Source organism: Bubalus kerabau, chromosome 7 (assembly GCF_029407905.1).
Source record: "Bubalus kerabau isolate K-KA32 ecotype Philippines breed swamp buffalo chromosome 7, PCC_UOA_SB_1v2, whole genome shotgun sequence".
Taxonomy (NCBI): Eukaryota; Metazoa; Chordata; class Mammalia; order Artiodactyla; family Bovidae; genus Bubalus; species Bubalus kerabau.
In genome coordinates this window covers 21,128,628-21,154,687 of record NC_073630.1, presented here as the reverse complement: position 1 = coordinate 21,154,687, position 26,060 = coordinate 21,128,628, and the positions used below count along the sequence as shown (strand labels likewise).

The 26,060-nt window shown below is 39.5% G+C and overlaps 2 protein-coding genes across 17 annotated transcripts in view; one reads left to right on the top strand and one right to left on the bottom strand.

The window, feature by feature from the left end:
- C7H4orf17 (chromosome 7 C4orf17 homolog) overlaps nucleotides 1-24,154 on the bottom strand; it is an 88,244-nt gene extending 64,090 nt beyond the window's left edge. For 5 of the 16 annotated variants that reach the window (XM_055587770.1, XM_055587771.1, XM_055587772.1 and 2 more), the window contains exons 1-3: nucleotides 23,987-24,137; nucleotides 3,342-3,423; nucleotides 2,782-2,982 (exon numbers count right to left, since the gene is read on the bottom strand). The gene's annotated coding sequence lies outside the window, so the exon portion shown is untranslated. Of the gene's footprint in view, nucleotides 1-2,781; nucleotides 2,983-3,341; nucleotides 3,471-23,963 lie in introns of all 16 variants that reach the window. The other 11 variants (XM_055587784.1, XM_055587783.1, XM_055587788.1 and 8 more) reach the window with 11 other exon arrangements.
- Nucleotides 1,233-16,989, top strand: ADH7 (alcohol dehydrogenase 7 (class IV), mu or sigma polypeptide). Its single transcript, XM_055587794.1, is given in 12 exon segments — nucleotides 1,233-1,278; nucleotides 3,524-3,624; nucleotides 4,493-4,631; nucleotides 5,245-5,332; nucleotides 5,425-5,641; nucleotides 10,233-10,499; nucleotides 11,553-11,557; nucleotides 11,601-11,642; nucleotides 12,455-12,483; nucleotides 12,486-12,536; nucleotides 15,175-15,313; nucleotides 16,965-16,989. Coding segments are annotated over 12 exon segments (1,119 nt in total). The 5' UTR covers nucleotides 1,233-1,262.
- Nucleotides 24,155-26,060: the final 1,906 nt, after the last annotated feature.

Sequence of the window (26,060 nt, the reverse complement as noted above, 5' to 3'; positions counted from 1 at the left end):
TGTAAGTACTACATAGAGGATGGATAAACAAGGTCCTTCTAGTTCATAATCCTGAATTAGGTATGTAGATTTTAAGGTGGACCTACAACATTTAATATATTACACCGAGAGAGGTATCTGTGGGCAAAGCTTATGTCAGGTTTTTAAAAGAAAATTTTGCTCATATTTGTTGTCTAAAAGTATATTTCATAATCTGAACAGCTTTGTAGACTTAGAAAACCTGCCCTACTGACTGATTCCACAAGAGTAGAATCTCCTTTGTGTAAAATAAATTTACTTGGAGGTGAATGTGCCAGTGCACTCCCAAATAGTGTAAAAAATAAAATCCATCCTGGGTATTCTCCTATCTATAGTCAGTAAATCCCAAAGATTCCAGCACCATTGTATCTTATTTTCAGAAAAAGTCCCTTAAAGTAGTTAAACAACTACTTCAGAAGAGTGAAACACTTGCCAAGTAAATGAAAACCCTTAACATTTGAGAGCTGGATACAGGCTGGACTTCAGTTCCCTTTCTCCTCTGCACTGTATGCCTTTGTGCTGTACACAACTTATACAACTGTACAAGACAGCTGTGTGTAATGGTGATTTGGGTTCAGTCCATAATCTGTCCACACGCAGAGCTAACAAATTTTACATATCTTTTATTCCCTCAAATATCTAGAAACCATAGTTACCCATACCCATGTTCTATATATCCTTGACTCCTCTTTTCTAATTTTGACCTTCTATTCCAATCTTTTACATTTTATTGGCCTTGTTTTCATTTATGTTTAATTACATGTTTTCCACAAACTACATCAAGTCTCTGTGTTGTGAAGTATTAATAGAACATCAATAAATACATACACACACATCCCTAAAATCAGCTGTGCCTTGCAGAGCAGCTAAAGAAGCACACAATCCATTTTTACTGAGTTATGTTGAGCTAAACTAACCTTATATATTTTTATATCCCCAGAAATAAGATGGATAAAAAAGCTTTCAGTCATTTTCAATAGGATTGACTATCTTGTCTTTGTTAGAGCTCTACTCATGGTTTGATCATTACAGGTTACCATATTTCTTTTCAAAACTTGACTGCCAAGGGTGAGGCTTATGGCTCATTGGAAGTCTTGAAGACATGAGTCATATCACTCAAGGCAGAACTTTTGAGCCAGACCATTTATCTGAGGGCACAAGATGCTGTTATTTACAGCAGACTGAGCTAAACAACAGGCAGAAAAAGTCTGTTTACTGAAATACAGCGCAAAAAGAAAGACAAAATGGGCACTGCTGGGAAATTAAGCAGAACATTTCTGTATCCTCATGATCTAATGATGTGGGTCTGGTTGTTAGAACTTGAATATCTTAACATAATTAAATACTTGGGGATATTTCTTGGGGGAATTAAATGCCTGTTGAGCAAGCATACCCTGGGGGATGAGGGAGAGCAAAGGGTTAGGATTTCAGAGAATGCCAGTAGAAACAGGATAAAACAGCATATGGGACCTTTTTCAATATGAAAAATGGAAAAATGTGGCTTCTATTGACATTATTAATAACTGAATTTCAGGATAGCTGGGCAATTGTTCTGGTAAGCAAAATGTTTCCATAAATTGACTTTCAATGGCACATACTGCTATTTACTACTTCTTGAGACACAAAATGTTCATTCGTAGATGTTTCCGGTATGACTTTTTTCTGTCATTCTCAAGCACAAAAACTCCTCGATGCTCCACGTATTTTATATTTATAATTTGACTTTAAATCTCAACTATTAATCCAGCAGGAATTAGTGTGGGATTGTGATGTGAAATTTCTAGCATCAAGATTGGACCACATTGCCCCGTGACCCTTTTCATACTGTTCATAGGGTCATCGCTGCAGACGGTGACTGCAGCCATGAAATTAAAAGACACCTGCTCCTTAGAAGAAAAGCTACAACAAACCTAGACAGTGTATTAAAAAGCAGAGACATTACTTGCTGGCAGAGGTAGAAAAGATAGAAGGCAGATGGAGAAGGGGATGACAGGATGAGGTGGTTGGATGGCATCACTGACTCAGTGGACATGAGTTTGAGCAAGCTCCAGGAGATGGTGAAGGATAGGGAAGACTGGTGTGCTGCAGTCCATGGGCTCACAAAGAGTCAGACATGACTGAGTGACTGAACAACGACAACAAAGAGGACAGGAATAAAACAATAGAGTCAGCAACACTGTGACCCATGACATTTGCCTCAGAGAGGCAGAGGGTGAATGTTAAAATCACTGATGGCTTTCAGCGTCCCAACTGTTTCCAGCATATCATTTCTCAAAATCTCTTGTAAAAGAGCCATGTAACTCTCCATCTAAAGCAGATCTTAGAAATGGTGTATTATGGGGAACACATGTATACCTGTGGCGGATTCATTTTGATATTTGGCAAAACTAATATAATTATGTAAAATTTAAAAATAAAATAAAATTAAAAAAAATAAATAAATAAAAGATGACATACGGATAGCCAACAGACACACCAAAAGATGCTCAATATTACTAATCATCAGAGAAATGCACATTAAAACCACAATTAAATATAAAAAAAAATAAAAATAAAATAAAATAAAATAAAAAAAAATGGTGTATTAGTTGACAAGTAAGATGAAAGATAACTGATAACTCATTTGGTGTCTGAACAAATGAATTAAAATATTTTATAGGATTCCTAAACAGACTTGAGGATGGGAAGTCAAGAAAACAATCTCTCTCTCTCCCCTTCTCTGATTTCAGTAATGTCAGCAAAATTCTTTAATTAAATAATTACCCAAACCAGTTGAACAGCTGAAGGCTCTTCACTGAGACGCTCCACCCTTTAATTTCCACTTCTGTGAGGGGAGAAGCCTGGTGGGCTGATGTCCATGGGGTCACACAGAGTCAGACACGACTGAAGCAACTTAGCAGCAGCAGCAGCAGAGATGAGAAGCTTTACCTCACCTATCTAGACCCATGAGATGCAAGAACTGGGCTGGGTACAAAAAGGGATTAGAAGATGCAAAGACACAGTCATCCAGGAATTCACAGTCTATACACATCATGATGTTCATGGTTTCCTTCATCTCTAAACAAGCTAATTTTCTAATAACCTCACCATTGCTACATGATTACACAGCTATTAAATACTGGCTTAGATTCTTGAAGATATATCAATAACATTTTCTCTTTTATAAATCTGCCCTTGTGAATGAGTGATACACAGGTGACATTTTGTTACTTTGAAATGGTAGTAAAAGAACCTAGTTTAGTAAAGGATTATGTGAGCACAGGCAGAGAAAAAGCTAAGGGCCGGAAAGGGTGTACCTCAGAATCTGGTCCAGCCCTGCTTACCATGTGCTCTGCGACCACAATCCAGTTGTTAGTGTCTCTGGGCTGCACTCCTCGTATATCACAGGTGTACATAAGATGATCTCTAAGGATTACAAAGTGATCTGTTCAGATTCGTATCATTCAGAGAGTCTGTAACCGTAAAGACAAAGTTGGAGCCTGTTTATAACTCTTACCAATTTCTTAGGTTATTAAATGTAAAGTGGCTCTGCTATGGGAACAGAAGAAACTCTTTTCCATTGAGATACAAGTTGTTCCACCAAAGGCAAAAGAAGTCCGTATTAAGGTAATCACCTGCGAGTGCATATAAGCCTAAAATTTTATCACCCCTACTTTGAGTATGTCATTATTGTGAGGTGTGATCCTTAAATAAGGAAATGTTTCCCAATTTTCAGTTATTAATTCTCATTCTGGTTTTTTTTTAATTGATAAGGCCATAGTGGGTATAAAATTAATGACTTAGTTATTGATTTTTAAAAACAATTCTACTAATCTGCTCTATATAACTTTTATTTGTTGAATTTTTATTGACACTGATAAAAATGGTTAATCATTATCACTAATGACTATTTTTAAAATCTTCTGGGTATCAAATAACACTGAGAATGCTTTTCACAAAGAATAAGGAACTCATTTGTGCCTGGAGAAATGACAGCTTCCTGGAACATTCCCGCCACTCCTTTGGACAGAGCCTAACCATTGATCACCAGGTTATTGAATAGTCATTGCTGCCATCTTTCTTTGACCATCTCTTGTTATCTGAGCACTGTGGTAACATACAATTTTGCTCACTTCTCTTCTGCAAACCATTCCCATTCCCTCTATCTTTCATCAAGAGGAGGAACTAACTTTACAGATCTACTTTTGTGCCTGGTAACAAACTGCATTCTAGTTCCCTCACAGGAGCATCAGTTTACTTCAAAAAGACTGAGATTCAAAAATACAGCCAGAGGCAGCAGTACTATAAATTCCTTAAAGAGAGAGATTTTGGTCTGATGGTCGATCCTGAGCTCAGAATTTGAGAATCAACACTATTATATTGGGCAGTCAACCAGCATAAACAATTATAGTCTTTTCAAGAAAGAGATAAATGTCTTCCCAACTGTAAAACAACCCCTTTGCTGGTTGGTGAATGTTCTTATCTTTGAACCCAGGTGTTGGCAATGGGAATCTGTCAAACAGATGACCATGGATAAAAGGGAGCAATAGTGTCTAAGTTTTCAGTGATTGTGGGACATGAAGCCACTGGGGTTGTAGACAGCATTGGAGAAGGAGTCACTACAGTGAAACCAGGTGTGCAAATGTTGAGCCACAAGTCTCAGATAAGTAGGGTTGTCTATCCTATCAAAGGAAATAGTGCAACTAGGAATTATTAGAGGAGCCTTAATGAATTGAGGAGGATAAAAGAACACAAGGAAAATGGGTTGTATAGAGTAAAATTTAATTTGGCAAAGTCTCAACCTTTAGCAAACAAATTTGATGTGCTTATAAACTTTAGAATACAGGCATACCTTGTTTTATTGCACTTTGCTTTATTATACTTCTAAGAAAGTGCATTTTTTTTTAACAAATTGAAAGTTTGAGGCAACCCTGCCTCAAGTCTATCAGTGCCATTTTTCCAATAGCAAAATTTTAAATTAAGATATATACACTGTTATTTTACACAATGCTATGGCATACTTAATAGACTACAGGATAGTATAAGCATGATTTTTTTTTATGCACTGGGAAACCAAAAAATTTGTGTGACTCACTTTACAACAATGGTCTAGAACTGAACCTGTGATATCTCCAAGGCATGCCTCTACTCTTAAGCTTCTTGTATGTGGCATGAGCTCAATTCACATTTGTCTATTTTATCCTTTAACATTAATGACCAACACATTATATCATGTTTTCTCTCTAGATGACAAAGTCATCCCCCACTTTCTGCCTCAGTGTAGAGAATGCAATGCTTCTCGCAACCCAGATGGCAACCCTTGTATAAGGACAGAGTAGGTTTCAGTCACTTTTCTCTAATGCCATTTAATTGTTCCTGTGCTAATTTTTGAATTGAATTAACGTGAGTATTTGACATATCAAACAGCATCACTGGTCATGGAGTTCTGGCTGATGGCAGCCCCAGATTTACATGCAAGGGCAAGCCAGTCTATCACTTCTTGAGCACCAGTACATTCACTGAGTACACGGCAGTGGATGAAACTTCCATCGCTAAGAGTGATGATGCAGCTCCTCCTGAGAAAGTCTGTTTAACTGGATGTGGATTTTCCACTGGACACAGGGCCACTATTAAGATTGGCAAGGTAAGAAGCAGGGTGGGCTAGTTCCTATTTTATTTTTTAAATTATTTTTTTTATTTAGGAAAACTGAACATTTTTTAAAAAAACAAAACTTTTGAAAGCATCTCATATGCAGGCTGTTTCAACACAATGCCAAATCAACTGGAAGAAAATGAAAAATTCAGATTCAAAATTTTATTTCTGAATAAGAGAAAATAAAATCTCTAGATTTAATTTTGTTTCCTCTGTATTTCCTTCAGATTTTTTTCTAAAATTTAGATTCACATCTAAAATTAATCTTTTTTCACAAAATAACTATTAATGCTGGTGTGTTAATTTGCTAGGGCTGTTGTAGCAAACTGGCACAGACTGGGTGGCTTAAACAATAGAAACTTCTTGTCTCACATTCTGGAAACCAGGAACCCCAAATCAAAGTATTGGAAGGACTGGTTTCTTCTCAGGGCTGTGAATGAAATATTTGTTCCAGGTCTCGCTCCTTGGCCATCTTCTCCCAATGTCTCTTCATATCACCTTCCTTTTATGCCAGTCTTTTTATCCAAATTTTCCCTTTTTATAAAGAAATCAATCATACGGGATTAGAACCCATCTAATTATTGTATTTTAAAGTTTATTACTTCTGCAAAAACCCTATCTCCAAATGAGATCACATTCTGAGGTACTGGGAGTTAAGACTTCAGCATATGAATAAGTAGTTAGGTGCGGGGACAAAATGCAACCTCTAATGGCTAGCATATAGTATGAAAATGTGAACGCTTAAGAGTGATTATTTGGACTCAACTTATGTCAGAGAAACTGAGGAGTCTCTTGATGAAAGTGAAAGAGGAGAGTGAAAAAGCTGGCTTAAAACTCAGCATTCAAAAAACTAAGATCATGGCATCTGGGCCCATCACTTCATGGCAAATAGATAGGGAAGCAATGGAAACAGTGACAGACTTTTATTTTCTTGGGCTCCAAAATCACTGCAGTTGCTGACTACAGCCATGAAACTAAAAGACACTTGCTTCTTGGAAGAAAAGCTATGACCAACCTAGACAGCATATTAAAAAGCAGAGACATCACTTTACCTACAAAGGTCCATCTATAGAGTCAAAGCTATAGTTTTTCCAGTAGTCATCTATGGATGTGGACCATAAAGAAGTCTGAGTGCTGAAGAATTGATGCTTTTGAACTGTGGTGTTGGAGAAGACTCTTGAGAGCCTCTTGGACTGCAAGGAGATCAAACCAGTCAATTCTAAAGGAAATCAGTCCTGAATATTCATTAGAAGGACTGACACTGAAGCTGAAGCTCCAGTACTTTGGCCACTTGATGCAAAGAACTAACTCACTGGAAAAGACCCTGAAGCTGGGAAAGGTTGAAGACAGGAGGAGAAGAAGATGACAGAGAATGAGATGGTTGGATGGCATGACCAACTCAATGGACAGGAGTTTGAGCAGGCTCCAGGAGTTGGTGATGGACAGGGAAGCCCGGCATGCTGCAGTGCCTGGGGTCACGAAGAGTCAGACACAACTGAGCAACTAAACTGACTCTCTATGTCACCCTTAATAACTAGAAGAAGTGGGTAAAATAACACACAATTCATAAACACTAAACCATTCCCACAAACAATCCCATATGTGGTGGTCTCATCCAACTCCGAAGTCTAAAAAATGGTCCATATATTAGTTGAGTTGAAATTTCTATCTCCAGTACTCTCTCTGAACCCGAAATTCTTTCATCCAATGCCATACCTGACATCTCCCTTTGAGGATCTCACAGGTATCTCAAACTGAGTATGTATCAAATGGAATTCTTAATTTTCTTCCTCCCTGTCACCCAGACATATTTATGCCCACTCTAATTTTCTTCATCCTCGATCTTCCCTCTCCATCACCTTATATACAATCCAGCGGCAAGTCCTGCTAACTTTACCTACAAGGTATATTTTAAATCTTTCCACTTTCTTCATCTCACTACCATCATCATATCTTCACTGGATGCAATGACCTTCCTTTTATTGTTTTCATTACTCCTCTTGACCATCTCCAGTAATTCTCCATTTACAAATCAGAGTTATTTTATAAAACATAAATTGGTCTGCATTACATTTTTGTTAAAAATCCTTCAATAGCTCCCATTCTTGGAACAATCTCATCTAACCCACTATGATCCACTCACACTTGCCTCTCATGAGATCTGTAAGCCTGCTGAGCTGTCCCTGTCTTGCATGAAAATATTTACACGAAGTATTCTGATTGTCTGGAATGCTCATCTACTGAGCCCTTATGTGGCTGCTTCATTAACATTATTCTCAGTTTAAAGATCACCTGCTGGGAAAAGATACAATACTGGAAGAAACAGAAAAGTGAAAGTGTTAGCTGCTCAGTTGTGCCTGACTCTTTGTGACCCCATGGACTGTAGACTGCCAGGCTCCTCTGTCCATGGGATTCTCCTGGCAAGAATACTGGATGGCCATTCCTGGGTAGCCATTCCTGTCTCCAGGGGTTCTTCCTGAGCCAGAAATTGAACCCAAGTCTCCTGCATTGCAGGCAAATTCTTTATCACGAAGCCACCAGGGAAGAAACAGAAAGACTACCAATTTAGATTTGCATCCTAGTAAAATATAATCTAAAAATTAAGGAGAAATAAATGGTTTCTCAAAAAAAAAAATCATCTGCTTGCTCAAAGAAGTTCTTTATTTCTTTCTATCTACTCCATCTAAACAGGAATCTCTTTCTGTTATTCAAGGTAACATGACTGCTTCATTAATAGCATGGTCCCAAATCTCAAATTCTCATACCTCTTCTTTTCGTTAGCCCACAAGCTCCAGGAAGGTGTGGGCCAAGTCTCTGTTCACTGCACTGCTTAGCAAGGAGCCTGGACATAGTAATGACTCAATAAATAATAATTGGGAAAAAAAGAGAGATGTATGAATGAATAAAGGAAAGGGATGTCCAAATATGTGGAAAACTAAAAAGGTGAGGAGTTTGGAAAATATACATATGGCTGTTGAAACAGATTTATTCCAAGAAAGAGATGAGAGAAGGGATGTTGGATATAGTTTAAATTAGTATTCTACTTTTTTACTGTGCTAGTAAAACTACCAGAGAAATTACGAGAAAAGGCAGAACATGCCCAGTTTAGTTTCTGACCACAAAGAAGTCATCAATAAAATGTGTTGTGTGGATGAGTGAATGATGAATGATATATGAGAGAATGGCCACACGGATTTCAAAGCTCCAAGTTCAGGAACTGAACTGAGAGCTTGGGAGGCCACAGATGAAATTACAGCTCATGGAGAGTGCGTATGGCACCTCTGTACCCACATGCTGCTGCTGCTAAGTCGCTTCAGTCGTGCCCGACTCTGTGTGACCACAGAGACGGCAGCCCACCAGGCTCCCCCGTCCCTGGGATTCTCCAGGCAAGAACACTGGAGTGGGTTTCCATTTCCTTCTCCAATGCATGAAAGGGAAAAGGGAAAGTGAAGTCGCTCAGTCGTGTCCAACTCTTCTTGACCCCATGGACTGCAGCCCACCAGGCTCCTCCATCCATGGGATTTTCCAGGCAAGAATACTGGAGTGGGGTGCCATCGCCTTACCCACATAAATCTCTGCTTATAAGTTTAGACATTTCAAAACACATGCATATATAGATATAGGTCTTTCTGTTTTCAGGTTTCCTCGCTCCCTGCTGTGTAATAGGATTAAGAGTGTTCTAGCAGGAAGATGCGGAGAAGGCAATGGCACCCCACTCCAGTACTCTTGCTTGGAAAATCTCATGGACGGAGGAGCCTGGTAGGCTACTGTCTATGGGGTCACACAGAGTTGGACACGACTGAGCGACTTCTCTTTCACTTTTCACTTTCATGCATTGGAGAAGGAAATGGCAACCCACTCCAGTGTTCTTGCCTGGAGAATCCCAGGGATGGGGGAGCCTGGTAGGCTACTGTCTATGGGGTCACACAGAGTTGGACACGACTGAAGTGACTTAGCATAGCATAGCAGGAAGATGACTTTTGGCTAGAATCTTCTTTAATACAGCATGAAGTAAAAGTGTTCGTTGCTCAGTCACATCTGACTCTTTGCAACCCAGGGACTATGTGCTGGTTGCATAGTCCACTGGAATTCTCCAGGCAACAATACTGGAATCAGTAGCCATTCCCTTCTCCAAGGGATCTTCCCAACCCAGGGATTGAACCTGGATCTCCTGCATGACGGGCAGATTCTTTACCATATGAGCCACCAGGGAAACCCTAATAACACAGAGTACATGGTAAAAATTCCCCAACTGATTTAACTACATTTTCTTCCTGAAGCTATACATGGATCGATAATCTATTGCAACATGAAGGTTCAACTTTGATGAAAAATAATTTATTTACAAAAGACTCAGTTATGATCACTAAGAACATGCTGGTTAAACCAAATCTAAAACAAATTTGGCATGGGTTTGTGCTGTTTCTGGTTCTCTTTGTGACACTGTCATGAGAATGAGTCATTTGGTCCTAGTAACTCATCAAAGTGATCTTCTGACTTTCATGTTCTAAGATTGGAGATACTTTGCAGGTTCCACCTTTTTACCCTAGGTCTAGCATTTACACGACTTGTCTCCCCACAGGTCACCCCTGGCTCAATGTGTGTGGTCTTTGGCCTGGGAGGAGTTAGCCTTTCGGTCATCATGGGCTGTAATTCAGCTGGTGCATCCAGGATTGTTGGGGCTGACCTCAACAAAGACAAGTTTGAAAAGGCCATGGCTGTAGGAGCCACTGAGTGCATCAGCCCCAAGGACTTCACCAAGCCCATCAGTGAGGTGCTGTCAGAAATGACAGGTGACACTAAGGGCTGCAGTTTTGAAGTTATTGGGCATCTTGAAACTATGGTAAGAGCCACGATAACGGGAGCCACACAATACACAAGCTACCTTGATTGCACAAAGGTAAACTCATTTTCCATAGCTTTACTAATAGTAACTACCTATTAGGCAAAATACCTGGTAATTGTGAAGCAGTTGTGCCTGAAGGCACACAAAAGCCTAAGTGCAGGTCTGCCTGTAAAGTTAAGTATCACTTCATACCACTCACCTGTGACCACACTGTGAGGGAGTCAACCGTCAGGGAAAATTGTTCAAGTATTACTCTGCTTTGTATATATGGCATTTTTTTTTTTTTTTTTGAACAATGATTACATCTCTTGAACTTTTGTAAGCCAAATAGCCTAAAGTGACTCTCTGGGGAAAGAGCAGGAGCAAAGGCCATGGGTGGAGGGGCTATTCCAAATTTGGCCTTCTTCCCTCAAAACCATGGTGTAGCCAATTTCTCACTCTATACCTGACCTTTGCTTTCTCTTATCTGCTGCTGCTGTTGCTAAGTCGCTTCAGTCGTGTGCGACCCCATAGATGGCAGCCTACCAGGCTCCCCTGTCCCTGGGATTCTCCAGGCAAGAACACTGGAGTGGGTTGCCATTTCCTTCTCCAATGCATGAAAGTGGAAAGTGAAAGTGAAGTTGTTCAGTTTTGTCCGACTCTTCGTGACCCCATGGACTGCAGCCCACCAGGCTCCTCCATCCATGGGATTATCCAGGCAAGAGTACTGGAGTGGGTTGCTATTGCCTGCTCCGTCTCTTATCTGAATTCTCTCAAAATAGAAGCCTTCAATTCTCTAAAATATGCCTCCCTTGTGGCAGTCAGTAGCACCAGACTTATGCTTAGATCTGAAGTCAGAAGATCTAAGCAGATCTAAGAAGATTGGTGGGCATAAAAATATGCCTACCTATACTAGCACTAAATCAGGGTAGGAGGATTATCTTTTGTATCATTATGGCCACAGTCTCATTTTAGATCACTTCATACCCATTCTTGGAAGAAAAATTTTTCAGGGAAGATATGATAAGAAAACAGACTTCTCTTGTCAACAGTTAAAGCCACACTCTCAGGCCAGAGGCTCTGTCGTTCTTACCTTCAAAAATGCATCCCTTTCACAGTAGGAAGGGAGAACTGCAATATGGGACAATATGGGACACAGTCAATTCTGCTCCCAATTGAGCAGTAGACTAAAATTGCCCTAATACTTTTGGTACCTTAGGAATAAGTAGTCTTTACCACTGTTGTTATTCCCCTTCCCTGGTGTCACTTAGAATTATTACATAGCAACAAATACCATGTTTATACAGTCAATATGCAATATTGGATATTGTTAGGGTCTGTTGATTTCCAGATGATACTTTAATGAACATGGGTCTCTAATAAATAATATCTATTGCTACAACCTATCAAGTATTCAGAAAAACTATTAACAAATAGTTAATGGGCGGATGACCAGCAAATGTGGGATTAGTCTCAGAGATGCAACCAAGAAAGGAATTTCTTTGTCCTACATTTTAACATTTGATTTAATTTTCATATTAAAGTTTAATAAAAGAAAACTGGGTCAATTGATTCAGTATAGGTAATTTGATTTAGTTTAGTTCAAATGGCTTTCTAAACCTTCTCAAGTGGTGATATTGTTCTGAAAATATAGGAAATTTCCCCCTGCATTTTGGTCCATGGTAAACTGAAAATGCCATAAACACTGACCAAATTCTACTTTCTGCCTTAAAAGTCAAATGTACGAACAAGTTGTGACTAAAAGTGTGTTGAGAATTTTTTAAAGTAAGCATAAAGCAAAAGGCATGTGGGCCTAATTTTACTTCATGACTTGGAAAATAAATCAACTATTAGAACCAGAATGTACATAGGGTATTTCTGAGTCTATAACATGAGATGAGACACATTCTCCTTCATTCTAAACTTGGACTGATGCCTTTGCATCTGCAACATGAACTAAGTGGTCAGCATGGTGGCAGGGGTCCTCCATCAGCCAAGATGCTCACTTACACCCAGTGCTGCTCTTCACTGGACACATGTGGAAGGGATGCATTTTTGAAGGTAAGAATGACAGAGCCTCTGGCCTGAGAGTGTGGCTTTAACTCTGTTGACAATGAGAAGTCTGTTTTCTCATCATATCTTCCCTGAAAAGTCTTTCTTCCATGAATGGATATGAAGTGATCTAAAACGAGACTGTGGCCATATGATACAAAAGATAATCCCCCTACCTTGATTTAGTGCTAGTATTGGTGGGCATATTTTTAGTATTAGCATCCGCAACTCAAGTTCTCCAAAGGCCTGAATGAGAGGCTCCAGCACTCCCTATTGGGATGATTTTATGGAACAGAAATTTCTGATTTAATCTATTATTTTCAACATACATGAGAATGTGTATGAAAAATAGGATTTATTTGTTTCACTAAATAGCATCAACAGAAAGTTCTGGATCTAAAGCCAAAATAAAAGGGATTGTCCCATTTTATGGGGACGATTGAAATTAACACCAGAAAGACTGACACAGACAATGTTGACCATTAAGACCAGTCCTGGTCTTAAATGAACTATCAGTAGGATTTGATATAGCTGGTGGCTCCCTTTTTCTCAAACACTCTGTTCACCTCACTTCTAGATATTACTTTATTGTTGCTGCTATTGTTCTTCCTCCTCCCTTCCTCCTCCCTTCCTCCTCCTCTTCTTTCTCCTTTTTTCCTCCTCCTCTTCCTTCCTCATTGGTCACTCCTTCCAGGAATCTTTACTGGGTTCCCGTACATCCCTAAGATTCTAACTTTGGTGTGTCCTAAGGTTCAGTGCTCAGTCCTCTTCTCTTTATTTACACTTCCTTCCAAGGTGATCTTCTGTGGTCTCAAGACTTTAAATACACTCTACCCATAACACTTAAGTTTATGTCTTCAGCCTAGACCTGAAGATATAAAGGTTGCCTACCTGGCATGTCCACTTGGATAGTTGATAGACATGTGAACTTTACCTGCCCCAAACCACTCCTGCCTCCCAGCCTTCCCATCTCAATAAATGATGACTCCATCATTCCTGTTAATCAGGCCTCAAACCCTGGGTTATGCTCTTTCTCTCATACCATGACTATTTCAGCAAAGCCTGTTGTCTCTGCCTTCAAAGTATACCCAGGATTTGATCATTTCTCACCAGCACCATCACTCGTCCAAGTCACCATCACCTCTTCCTGCATGACATCAATGACTTAAATGGTCTCCCTGATTTTGCCCTTTGTCTCCTAGAGTATTCCCTACAGAGCATCCAGAGAGTGAGACTATTAAAAGGGAAATCCGATCAGGTCACCCTTCTCCCAAACACCTCTAATGTCTTCCTTTCTCACTCAGAATAAACTCTCAAACATGCAATGGCCGAAAGGCCCCCTATGATCCGGCCCTCTGACCCCAGCTGCTACTACTGCTCTTGCTCTATTCTTGACACACTGGCCTCCTCACTGTTCTCATTGGCCAACACTTCACCTCAACACCTTTATAATGACTCTGCCTTCTCCCTGAACTACTTTACCCCAAGATTTCTGGATAGTTCCTGTCCTTTATGTTTTTGTTCAGATGTCACCCTATCAGACTGGCCTTCCCTAAGCTTTAAAAAATCACATTCCCTCCCCACCTGCCTAGCCTCGGCCTCTGCACAACCTACTGCTCCTACTATGTTTTTCTCCTTCGGTCTTGTCATTGATGATGTGCTCTGCAATATTTGTTTACTGTCAGTCTCCCTGAACTAAAGGGAGAGGATTCTTGGGCTTCCTGTTCTTCCTGAGATCAGGGACAGGGCATTTTTGGCCCCCATCATTTTCCCATCTCTGAAATGGTACCTGGTACTTAAAGTGAAAGTGTTGGTCACTCAGTCATGTCCAACTCTTTGCAACCCCATGGACTGTAGCCCACCAGGCTTCTCTGTCCATGGGATTCTCCAGGGAAGAATACTGGAGTGGGTTGCCATTTTCTTCTCCAGGTTATCTTCCCAACCAAGGGATTGAACCCACGTCTCCTACATTGCAGGTGGATTCTTTACCATCTGAGCCATCAGGGAAGCCACCTGGTACTTAGCATATACTCAAAAGACATTCAGTTAATATGTGAATTCTACTTCTAACTCATCAATAATCCATAATATCCCCACGTCACACAAACAGTCAAAGTGAGGAAGCTCAACTTATATCTCTTATTGTTTATTTCTCAAGTAGTCTTATTTTCTCTAAGGAGCCCTCTCTGAAGAATCTCATCTGTACCAACCAGCCTCTCATTTTTTGTGTCCCAGGTACTGTGGAAAGAGAAAAGGCTTGGGCTTACACTGACCATAGTCTGTGTCTCTGGCGACCTTGACAAGAGCTATAGCAGCCAGGTACTGAGTGGGCTCAAGAGAAAATAAGAGAAAAGGAAGTGGAACCGAGAACATTGAACTGGAGACAATTCTTCCTGTAAAGTGGTTTTTCTGTAAAAGGAGAAGAGATATGGGGTTGCTAGAAGATGTGGGGGCAAGAAATGTTTTTCATGGGGTTTCCGCCTTTGTTTCTTATGAAGGGAGAAATGCAGTTCCACTGTGTGCTGCTGAGAATAGCATCATCCATGGTAAAGGTAACAGGGCAAGAGAGAGAAGGAACAAATAGAAGATAAAAAAATATAAAAATCATTTAGTAAAGTCTAAAGAGAACACGTGAGCTTATTTACAGGTTGGAAAAGCAGAAATTATGTTCCAAACCTAGTGACTGATTTCCTGGAAAAGAAATTTGACCTGGACCAATTGATAACACATGATTTACCTTTTAGAAAAATCAATGAAAGATTTGAACTGCTTAACTCAGGACAAAGGTACTTGCTTTTTTATGGTTATTTTGTCTTCTCCCCATAGGCTACTTTTTAAATTTAATATTTATAAATGTATGTTTCCTTTATATTTTATATTATTTTATGTAGCAAGATTGATATAGACTTACAAAAAGAATAAGTCTTCTTCATAGACTTATTGTGTCATTGTCCTATAAAACCAATTTTTAAAACCTCTGATTTTTTTAATACTAGATTGATTTCATCTTAGGTATTTTTATTTCATCACAAACCCCCTCACTTCTTCAAGTATTGCCACAAAATTTCCTTACTTTATAGTTTTTAAAGTGCTTTTAAAAGTGTGTATTCTTCTGATCCTTGAAGATTAGGTTTTGTTCGCTTACTTGTTTTTTTAACTTTTGATTCCCTTCACCTATTTCTACCACCCCATAATCCTGCTTATGGCAACCACTAATCTGTTCTCTGTATCTATGAAGTTGTTGTTGTTATTTTAGATTCCACATTCCACATACAAGTGAGATCATATAGCATTTGTCTTGGACTGACTCATTTCACTTAGCATAATGCCCTTGAGGCCATCTGTTTTGTTGTAAATGGCAAAATTTCATTCTTTTATGACTAAATATTCCATTATACACACACACACACACACTTCATTCATTCATCCATTCATGGACACAGGTTGTTTCCACATCTTGGCTATTGTAAACAGTGCTGCAGTGAACAGGGGCATGCTTGCTCTCATTTTGCACAGTTATTACCTTAGTTAAATTCAGTTATCTCTCACTGACCATGTTAACACAGTCATGTGATAATAGGTCTCCTGCCTACTATATTTTACCATATTGCCCAGAACTTCACTAAACTGCTAAAACTCAAGTTGCCCCCAAATATCAATGCCTTATCATGGTTTTGAAAGCCTTTACTATTAGACAACCTACTTTTATTTGTTAATATATCGAGTCATTTTACAGCTAAGAATTTAGCATCCACCCTATCATAGCATCTGTGCTAGGCTCTGGGGATAAAGCCAGGGAGTAGCACTCACCTGCAAGAAGGCAATGGCACCCCACTCCAGTACTCTTGCCTGGAAAATCCCATGGACGGAGGAGCCTGGTAGGCTGCAGTCCATGGAGTCGCGAAGAGGCAGACATGACTGAGCGACTTCACTTTCACTTTTCCCTTTCATGCATTGGAGAAGGAAATGGCAACCCACTCCAGTGTTCTTGCCTGGAGAATCCCGGGGATGGGGGAGCCTGGTGGGCTGCCGTCTATGGGGTCGCACAGAGTTGGACACGATTGAAGAGACTTAGCAGCAGCAGCAGCACTCACCTACTTTCTCCTAGACAACCAGAATTATAAGCTCACTGGATAACCCTTCCTGTTCACATCTTCATAGCCTTATTCATCCTTTTCCTTCAGATTTTCCCTTATGAAATCCCTTTCCTCTTGTCAGCTTTTGCAATTGTACTGATGCTTGAAGAATCAGCTCAGATACTCATATCAGAGACCCACAGAAAGAAAATGAATGGTGGAGACCTCAGGGCCGGAAGGATTTCCAGTAGCAGAATTGACCTGAAGTTTCCTAAATCAGGCAGGAAGGACAATTGCATGAAATGTTTTTGTTTGGAAGGTATGGAAACAAATCACTAAAAACTGTCATTTTACATTTCAGCATTCAAACTGTCCTGACATTTTGAGGTTCTAGGTGACAGAAGGTCTGTGTTGTGTGATGGTGACCTGGACCTTCCCTTTTTACACTTTCTCTGCTGTGACCATGGATCTGTTTCATAAATACAAGCAGAAGCACAAGATTGAAGACAGATATATATATATGAAGATATATAGTCTTCATGAAATAAACATTCAGTGTCTTATGAACACCTGGGAATTATCTGGGTTCTTAGGTCAGCAATATTAAAATTTTTAACTTACATGTTCTAAAGCCAAAATTATATATTTTAAGATTGTATATATGTAATATATAACATACATATCAGTACATATATAATATATATCAAGTACATATACATATATATATATATATATATAACTTGGGTTTTTATGTTGGAATAAAGACTTTTTAAAAGAATTTTACCCAGTAGATTTAGATATAAAGATATGACACAGGCATTTCCTACACTAATATTAATTTTATGGATAGCCTTTAGCACACTGTAACCATTCTTTTTGGATTCAAATATAAATATTTTTAAAAAGCACTTGTTACAAGATAAGTTGAATTAGGTTTTGAAAACAGCTCATTGCATAATATAAGTTACTTGATTAGGAAAGAAATAGTGAAAGGGAGGATACAAGGGAGGAGCACATTTTAAGTGATTAAGAATCATTTTATAACTAGATGAAACTGAAAAGCATAGTATAAGAGATTTGTCAGCATACATGAATATTTCAGGAAAATATGTCTTTTTATAATACTATTTCCAAATTGGGAAAGGAGTATGTAAAGGCTGTATATTGTCACCCTACTTATTTAACCTATATGCAGAGTACATCATGAGAAATGCTGGGCTGGATGAAGCACAAGCTGGAATCAGGATTGCCGGGAGAAATATCAATAACCTCAGATATGCAGATGACACCACCCTTATGGCAGAAAGTGAAGAAGAACTAAAGAGCTTTTTGATGAAAGTGAAAGAGGAGAGTGAAAAAGTTGGCTTAAAACTCAACATTCAGAAAACTCAGATCATGGCATCTGGTCCCATCACTTCATAGCAAATAGATGGGGAAACAATGGAAACAGTGACAGATTTTATTTTGGGAGGCTCCAAAATCACTGCAGATGGTGACTACAGCCATGAAATTAAAAGACGCTTATTCATTGGAAGGAAAGTTATGACCAACCTAGACAGCATTTTAAAAAGCAGAGACATTACTTTGCCAACAAAGGTCCATCTAGTCAAAGTTATGGTTTTTCCAGTAGTCACGTGTGGATGTGAGAGTTGGACTATAAAGAAAGCTGAGTGCCAAAGAATTGATACTTTTGAATTGTGGTGTTGTAGAAGACTCTTGAGAGTCCCTTGGACTGCAAGGAGATCAAACCAGTCCATCCTATAGGAAATCAGTCCTTAATATTCATTGGAAGGACTGATACTGAAGCTCCAGTACTTTGGTGACCTGATGGGAAGAACTGACTCCTTGGAAAAGACCCTGATGCTGGGAAAGATTGAAGGCAGGAGGAGAAGGGGATGACAGAGGATGAGTTGGTTGGCTGGCATCACTGACTCAATGGACATGAGTTTGAGTAAACTATGGGAGTTGGTGATAAACAGGGAGGCCTGGCGTGCTGCAGTCCATGGGGTTACAAAGGGTCGGACAACTGAGCGACTGAACTGATAATACTATTAAACATACAAGTTCAGCTACAATCACAGTGTAATATATATATTACATATATATCCTAATAGTAATTTCAATAAAGCAGTCCCTATGTCCTGATTTGCTTAGTAATGACTCCATTTAACAAAATAATGTTTTTAATTGTATACATCTGTACTGGCATAGCTTGCTATATCTATTTACATTTTTGCTGTCTAGTTGCTAAGTCGTGTCCAACTCTTTGTGACCCCATGGCCCACCAGGCTTCTCTGTCCATGTCTCCAGGCAAGAATGGGTTGCCATTTCCTTCTCCAGGGGATCTTCTTGACCCAGGGATTGAACTCACATCTCCTGTATTGCAGGTGGATTCTTTACCTCTGAGGCACTGGGGAAGCCCTGTATCTATATATACAATATACTTAAAATTCTTAATAAAATTTAAAGATTTTATAAAATGTTTTGTGGTGATTTTTTAAGAGGGTAGTTCTATTTATTATAAAACTTTTATTCTTTAAGGGTAAAGCATTAAGACGTCTACATGAAACATGTGAAATACTTTGTAAGAAAAGTAAGTAATGTGGGTACAACAGAAATTGGCGGTTTCAATATAAGGTTACAATACAGCTTGTACATTCCTGCCTTGGAAGATTGCAAAAAGTCTAGGTACTTAAGAGTATTTACTTTTACATGATGAGTATTTCCCAATGAAAAGTGGCTTGAACCCAAGGGGTAAAATTTCTTTCCTTTGCCAGTTATTGATCTACACTTAATCTAGGTTTGAAACACAAAGCATAACAAAAAACAGCAGAAATATCTAAAAAGGCATATTAAATTCCTTTGTGAAGTACCTTCATCATCAGCTGTTCAGCAATGGCAATTCTCAAAGCACTTATAGTTACAATTTATTAGAAAATATATACATATACAAGCAATACACACACACACACTCTCTGTACCTAAGAATCATTCAGCGACTTCCCTCATCCATTAGCAACGTCTACAGTTACAACCCAAACACCTAATGAAGGAAAACTGATCCCCAAAACCATTTTTAACCAGAAAAATACGTAAAGTATATTAATGTTTATGACCCTTACCTCAAATTTTGAGAAAACTTGTTACACAAGGATATCTAAAGTTATATACAAATATAATTACATCAGAAGAAATGAATCTAAAAAGGAATAAACATTTCTTTCTCTCAGACCAGCTTTTTAAATGAACTCCACTTTATGCCTAGAGTTTCTTATAAATTTTATTTTTTAAAATGTTGTGTATGTCACAATTTTATATTTTTAGTGCTTATTATGAAACTTTGTGAAATCGCTTCTTACTTCTGAGCTCGCCATGGCCAAACAGAAAAACCTTCTTCAATCTTCGCAGGGAAACCTGCCTACGAGCAGTTTTTCATATTACAGAAAATGCTGGTCCTAAGGAGAGATCTGGAGAAGGCAATGGCACCCCACTCCATCACTCTTGCCTGGAAAATCCCATGGACAGAGGAGCCTGGCGGACTGCAGTCCATGGGGTCGCGAAGAGTCAGACACGACTGAGTGACTTCACTTTCACTTTTCACTTTCCTGCATTAGAGAAGGAAATGGCAACCCACTCCAGTGTTCTTGCCTGGAGAATCCCAGGGACGGGGGAGCCTGGTAGGCTGCCGTCTATGGGGTCGCACAGAGTCGGACACGACTGAAGCGACTTAGCAGCAGCAGCAGCAAGGAGAGATCAGGAAACTGATAGTTTTTATGTATTTTTCATTTCTAATCAACAAAGCCATGAAGCAGTATCAAATTGAGTTCTTGGCTGTTAAATCAGAGGATTAAAGAAATAGCTATAAGAATGTTAAATAAACATCCAACTTCTTGTTTAAAAAATAATCTACAATTTTATCTACTTAAATCATGAATGAAAGTTATGAATTTATTATGCAATTTTTCTTTTCATTTCAACCACATACCAGGCAATGAGTTAGGTAAACACGTAGCTCATGGTGGTGAGTAAAACAGATGTGGCCTCTGCCCTCACAGAGCATAGAGTATAGCAAGACACCCACTTAATAAGAAAGTAAATAAACATACAAATATATCACTTAAACACATGATGTGTTAAGTAGGGCAGTGACTAAAGCACTGTGTTAGAGAAAAAAAAAAATGGAAGGAAGGAATCTTCCAACTTTCTATAATGTGTCTTGGAAGGCCATTCTGAGAAGGTGCATTTTAAGCTCACATCTGATGAGCTGGAACAGGCCCCACGAAGAGAGGGGCAGAATTCTCCCAGTTGGAGGAACCACATATCCAAAGGCCAGTAATCTAGAAAAGTTGACCATCTCCTACTGGGAACTGAGAACAGGTCAGAATGGCCTCAAAACATTAATAATATTCTAAATGCTGATTCCTTATGAAGACTTTTATATATTTATCTCAATAGTCAGCTTTTATATGCACTTGTCCAGAAAAGAACGTGCTTTAGTTATTACCAAGATTAACATCAAATGATTTTTACTTAGAAGAAGAAAATGTCTATGCTGCTGCTGCTGCTAAGTCGCTTCAGTCGTGTCCAACTCTTATGGACTGCAGCCTATCAGGCTCCTCCATCCATGAGATTTTCCAGGCAAGAGTACTGGAGTGGGCTGCCATTGCCTTCTCCAGAAAATGGCTATAGATGGATAGATATAGCTTCCCCAGGAATACTCTTTCCCCCATGACCTTAACTCCAACCTACAAAATTCTTCCCATCAGCATTTTCTTTATTTCTCACTCCTCTCTGTATCAAAAAGTTTTTCTATTCCTCTGTAACAATTAGCTGACTGAGACCTCATAAACTAGCTTGCCATATTCACCTCCTTCATGGATATCTATTTTATTCATCTTCTTGTTTCTGACTCCCTCATAGAACTGGATTCCCTTCACCAATCAGCCTTAGATTCCTGTAATTCTTTCCACCACTCTTCTGACATTGCCAGTCACCCAACAGGCTACAGAGAAGTGAATTATGTCTTTTCTGTGAGAATTCAACCCACTATACATGCAAGGTTTTAGAAGATAGAGACTGTGCTAAAATTTTTTTCTTGAAACAGTACGTAGTAAAACATTCTATGCCCAATGAACACTACGCAGACATTACTGACTGATTCAACAATTAAGTTGAGAGGATTATATATTTCTGGCTGTGTCAAGTGTCCAACTAAATACATCATCATGCTAGTCAAAGAATTAAAGTAGCAACTACTCTTTCAAGTAGTCAAATATTTAATTGCAAATTTGGATTTATTTTTCTCTCCTGTAAATGAATAAGACTTATTTAAAAGTCAAGTCAATATTTTAATTAGAAAAGTTTTTTGGATTTGCAATCGCACATTTGGAGAAAAATTGTTTTAGCTTGTTTAGCATTTTATGTTTCAATGCAAATTTTGTCAAAGAACCAAATCTTTCACAACGACCTGGAATGCCTCAAATATAGTATGCTTCATTCAGCATAGCCTTGTGTAAAACAAACTTTCCTACCAAAAACCCATGAAGTACAAACACTGTACTATGACTGTAGATTACACAGGTTTAGTCAAAAGCATGATGTGGTAACCTGATTCAGAAGGTCTGGGTTTGAAACTCAGTACCTGTTTCCTGAGGTCCTACCTAGCTCTAACTTTCAAAAGCTGTAATAAGAATGAGGGCTCTTGGTTTCTCTTTACTTTGGAAAAAATGACTGAAGAACACCTCCTCAGGAATGAAGGGAGCTAAAGCCATCCTAAAGGAGATCAGTCCTGGGTGTTCATTGGAAGGACTGATGCTGAGGCCGAAAGTCCAATACTTTGGCCACCTCATGTGAAGAGTTGACTCATTGGAAAAGACTCTGATGCTGGGAGGGATTAGGGGCAGGAGGAGAAGGGGACGACAGAAGATGAGATGGCTGGATGGCATCATCGACTTGATGCACATGAGTTTGGGTGAACTCTGTGAGTTGTTGATGGACAGGGAGGCCTGGTGTGCTGCGATTCACGGGGTTGCAAAGAGTCAGACACGACTGAGGGACTTAACTGAACTGAAAGCACTTTCAGCTTACTTTTGCAAAATAGGGGACACATGCTAGTGAATTAATCATGGCAACTGAAAATCAGGAAAAAAAAAAAAAAAAGGCATTCCCCAGGAAACCACCTAAGGTTCTGGGGAACACTTGGCTGAATCTGAAAGAAATTCTTGAGTTTGATCAAGGAGAAAATAACTTGCAGCAGGGGCAGGAAAGAGGGGGAAGTGGGGTAGAGAAAGAGAGAACACAGTTTTCTCATCAGGAGCTCAGCCCTGGCACTACCAAGAGGCCCTATTTCACCTCTACCTGCTTCTAGAAGCTTGGTATGGCAGAATTTGTAAGAATGCCAATTTCTCCAAATTCTACAGTTCATCTTGTGTGACAGATATTAATATCTATCTTTTTCTTTTCGTTGCTTTGAATATCTCAGTTCATCCAAATGATTTCCTCTAATTATAGTCGGAGTAAAAATGAAGAAGCTGGGTAACTTCCCTACACTGGATGTGTATTTCAGAAGCTCAACCGGCCCCCAGCCACTAGACTTAGGACTTGCACAGAAGAGATCAAGCACACGCTCCTTTGGTGTCAGTGCCGCAGGCAATGCTTGCAGGAACAGCAACAGGCCCTGAAAGAAAACACCCAGCCATCCCCAGAAGTCTCCACACCGCACTTAGGAGGCCTCCCACATGAGGTCTCTCCCCTTTTAACCAAGAATATTTTTCTCTTTTTAAAAATTTACAAAAGGAACTATCCCTGAGCGTCTATATCCCGATCACTTTACCCCGAGACTAGCCTGGCATTTTGACTGCACCCATATGGGTTGTCTCTCCACCTCCTGGAAATAACCACCTCACTACTCCATGGGCAATGCAAGCTAGCACGGCCAAAACTAAACCCTTAGTATCTCCAAAGTTGATCTGCCTCCTGGTTCCTCACTTCGGTCTGTGCCTCTACCATCCACTCAAACTCAAAAGCCAGGCCCCTTGCTGGAATCTTCCCTTTCCACCAGCTTCCACAGCAAATGATTTATTAAGACCTCTTGATTTTACCTCCGAAACCATGAACCAATCAATTCCCTTGCCCTCTTCCCTACTACCAAGTTTCCCCAGTTTGTGATTTGTTCCCTTATCTCTTGCTCAAATTCCTACAACAAACATCAACACAACTCCCTGCCTGTTACAGTCAGCTTTGAACAGATTTGTCCAGATCCTCCAAGTCTATCCACAGGAAGGCCCACAATGAGCACTCTTTTTCTGTTCTTTAAAATACCAAAAAGCCTTTTGAGAGCAAAGTAGGAAGTGGCACCAACCTCCTTGTACTACATTCTCTTACCTGAGGCTCAGAGCAGGATATTTCACAGCCTCCGCATGGACAGGAAGTGCTGGGTGGAGACTGAAGGCCTGTTCACTGTGGAGCAGCTCGGCTTCCGCCCTGGTTGACTCCTGTTAGGCGAGTGCGAGAGGAATGCACATCACCTGAAAAGGGTGGGGAGAATGCCAAGCTCAGGTGCACTCTATTGACAGACCTCGTTGATGTGAGAGCTTCCTATCAGAGCAAGAACTTACTGCTCCCTTTCTCTTAAAAAGTAGATTTATCTTTCACTGGTTTATTTCCCCTGAAAACCAAGATTGAGGATTCTGAGTCTAAATACCATGGACTTAACTGCTTTATCTTTTACCAAAAACAAGTTTAGTGATACTTTGGGAATCATGGCATTGTTTTAGTTAGATTTACTGAGTTTGGGTTTGTTGTTGTTGTTGTTTTGATGTAAGCCATTTAATACCATTTCTGTTTTATGTTTTGGGGTTTTTTGTCCAGGAGGTATGTGGGATCTTAGGTCCCTGGCCAGGTATCAAACCTGTACACCCAGTATTGGAAGGTGAAGTCTTAACCACTGGACCACCAGCGAAGTCACTGATTTACTGAGTTTTTAAGTGTAAGTTTTTTGAGTCAGCTCTCCATATCCTTGGATGTCGAACATGTGGATATGGAAGGAAGATGATGGAATCTGAGCATTCACAGTGGGTACTGGAACTAATTGCACATGGATATCAAGGGATGAATGTACTCAACCAAAACATAGTATGTGTAACTTCATTTTCCCTGATCTTTGGGAAATTACCTACTTAAAGAGAAATGTTTTGATATCCTATTATCTTCCTCTAAGGTAATTACAGAGAGAGCTTTGGGAAATTCCCTACATCCTGCCTCTTGTCTTATTCCCCTCAGAATTGTCTTTCCCACCATTTCCAGAATGAGATAGCCAAGGAGCAAATCTGAACAAGCCACTCCTTTACTTACAAGTGATTCCAGAACTTCACTTTGCTTCTTGGACAAGAACATGAGTCTAAGGCCCTTCCTGAAGGACCCTTCCTCTCACCACACTCAGGCAACACTAAAATGCTTGGGTTTCTTCTGCACTCACCATGTTTGGGTGTCTTTTTCCTGCTTGCTTTCTCTCTTGCTATTCCTATTCCTAGACTATTCCCCCAATTTTCTCCCTTGTCTTAGCAAATTCCTGCATCTCCTTTAGGATTCATTTTAGTCTTCACTCCTCAAGAACACTTCCTCTGACCTCATCGCCTGTCTGCTCTCTCAATAGCCTAAGTGTGAGCTGCTCATTTTGTGTGCCATGTTAGATTGTCATATTCTGTGTGTGTTTGTTCCCTCACAAGTCTCTGTGTCTGTCTTCAGCTGCCAAAGGAGAGGCTAACAAGAACAGACATACAATAGTGTTTCTTAAAAAATGCATACAGATTCTTAAATAAAAGTATAAAAAAAAAGATCCCCTGAGGACTGGTTTCCTCTGGACTTGGAAAGAGGCTGAAATTGGCACTGTCTAGGCCAAAGAGTTATGAGCAAGTTCATAGTTAAAATAGGAAGAAAAATCAGAAACCACTGCTCCCTTTTACATGTACCTTGGGACATTTTTTCAACTGCCTTGTTCATTTCTCTCTTGCAGTAGAGTTGGGGAAAATGAAGCAACAGCTGAATATTTTGTGCTTGATGAAAACACCAAAATGAAATGCTGGATCACCATGTGACTTGAACAAAGCACATCTTTCCATGTTTATCATGCCTGATTTAGGGATTGCTTCACAAATGAGAGGGAATGTACAGAAAATGATTTGTTAATCAGTATATAAATAATTTTCCAGTTTACAAATGATTTTGAAAACTGAGGAAGCTATTGGGGAAAGTCTTTCTTTTATATTTACCTTTATTAATATTAGCTTAATCCCACTGAATTGACCCCATTCTCCTATTTTATGTTCTTCAAACCTCCTACCCCTACATTTCCTCACCTACAATAGGTTCTAAACCAATAAGCGTAGGTTGAAATGACAGTTTCGTTCAGTGATCTCTAAGTGTTTACCTTGGTTATTACTAAAATTTTCATGTCATA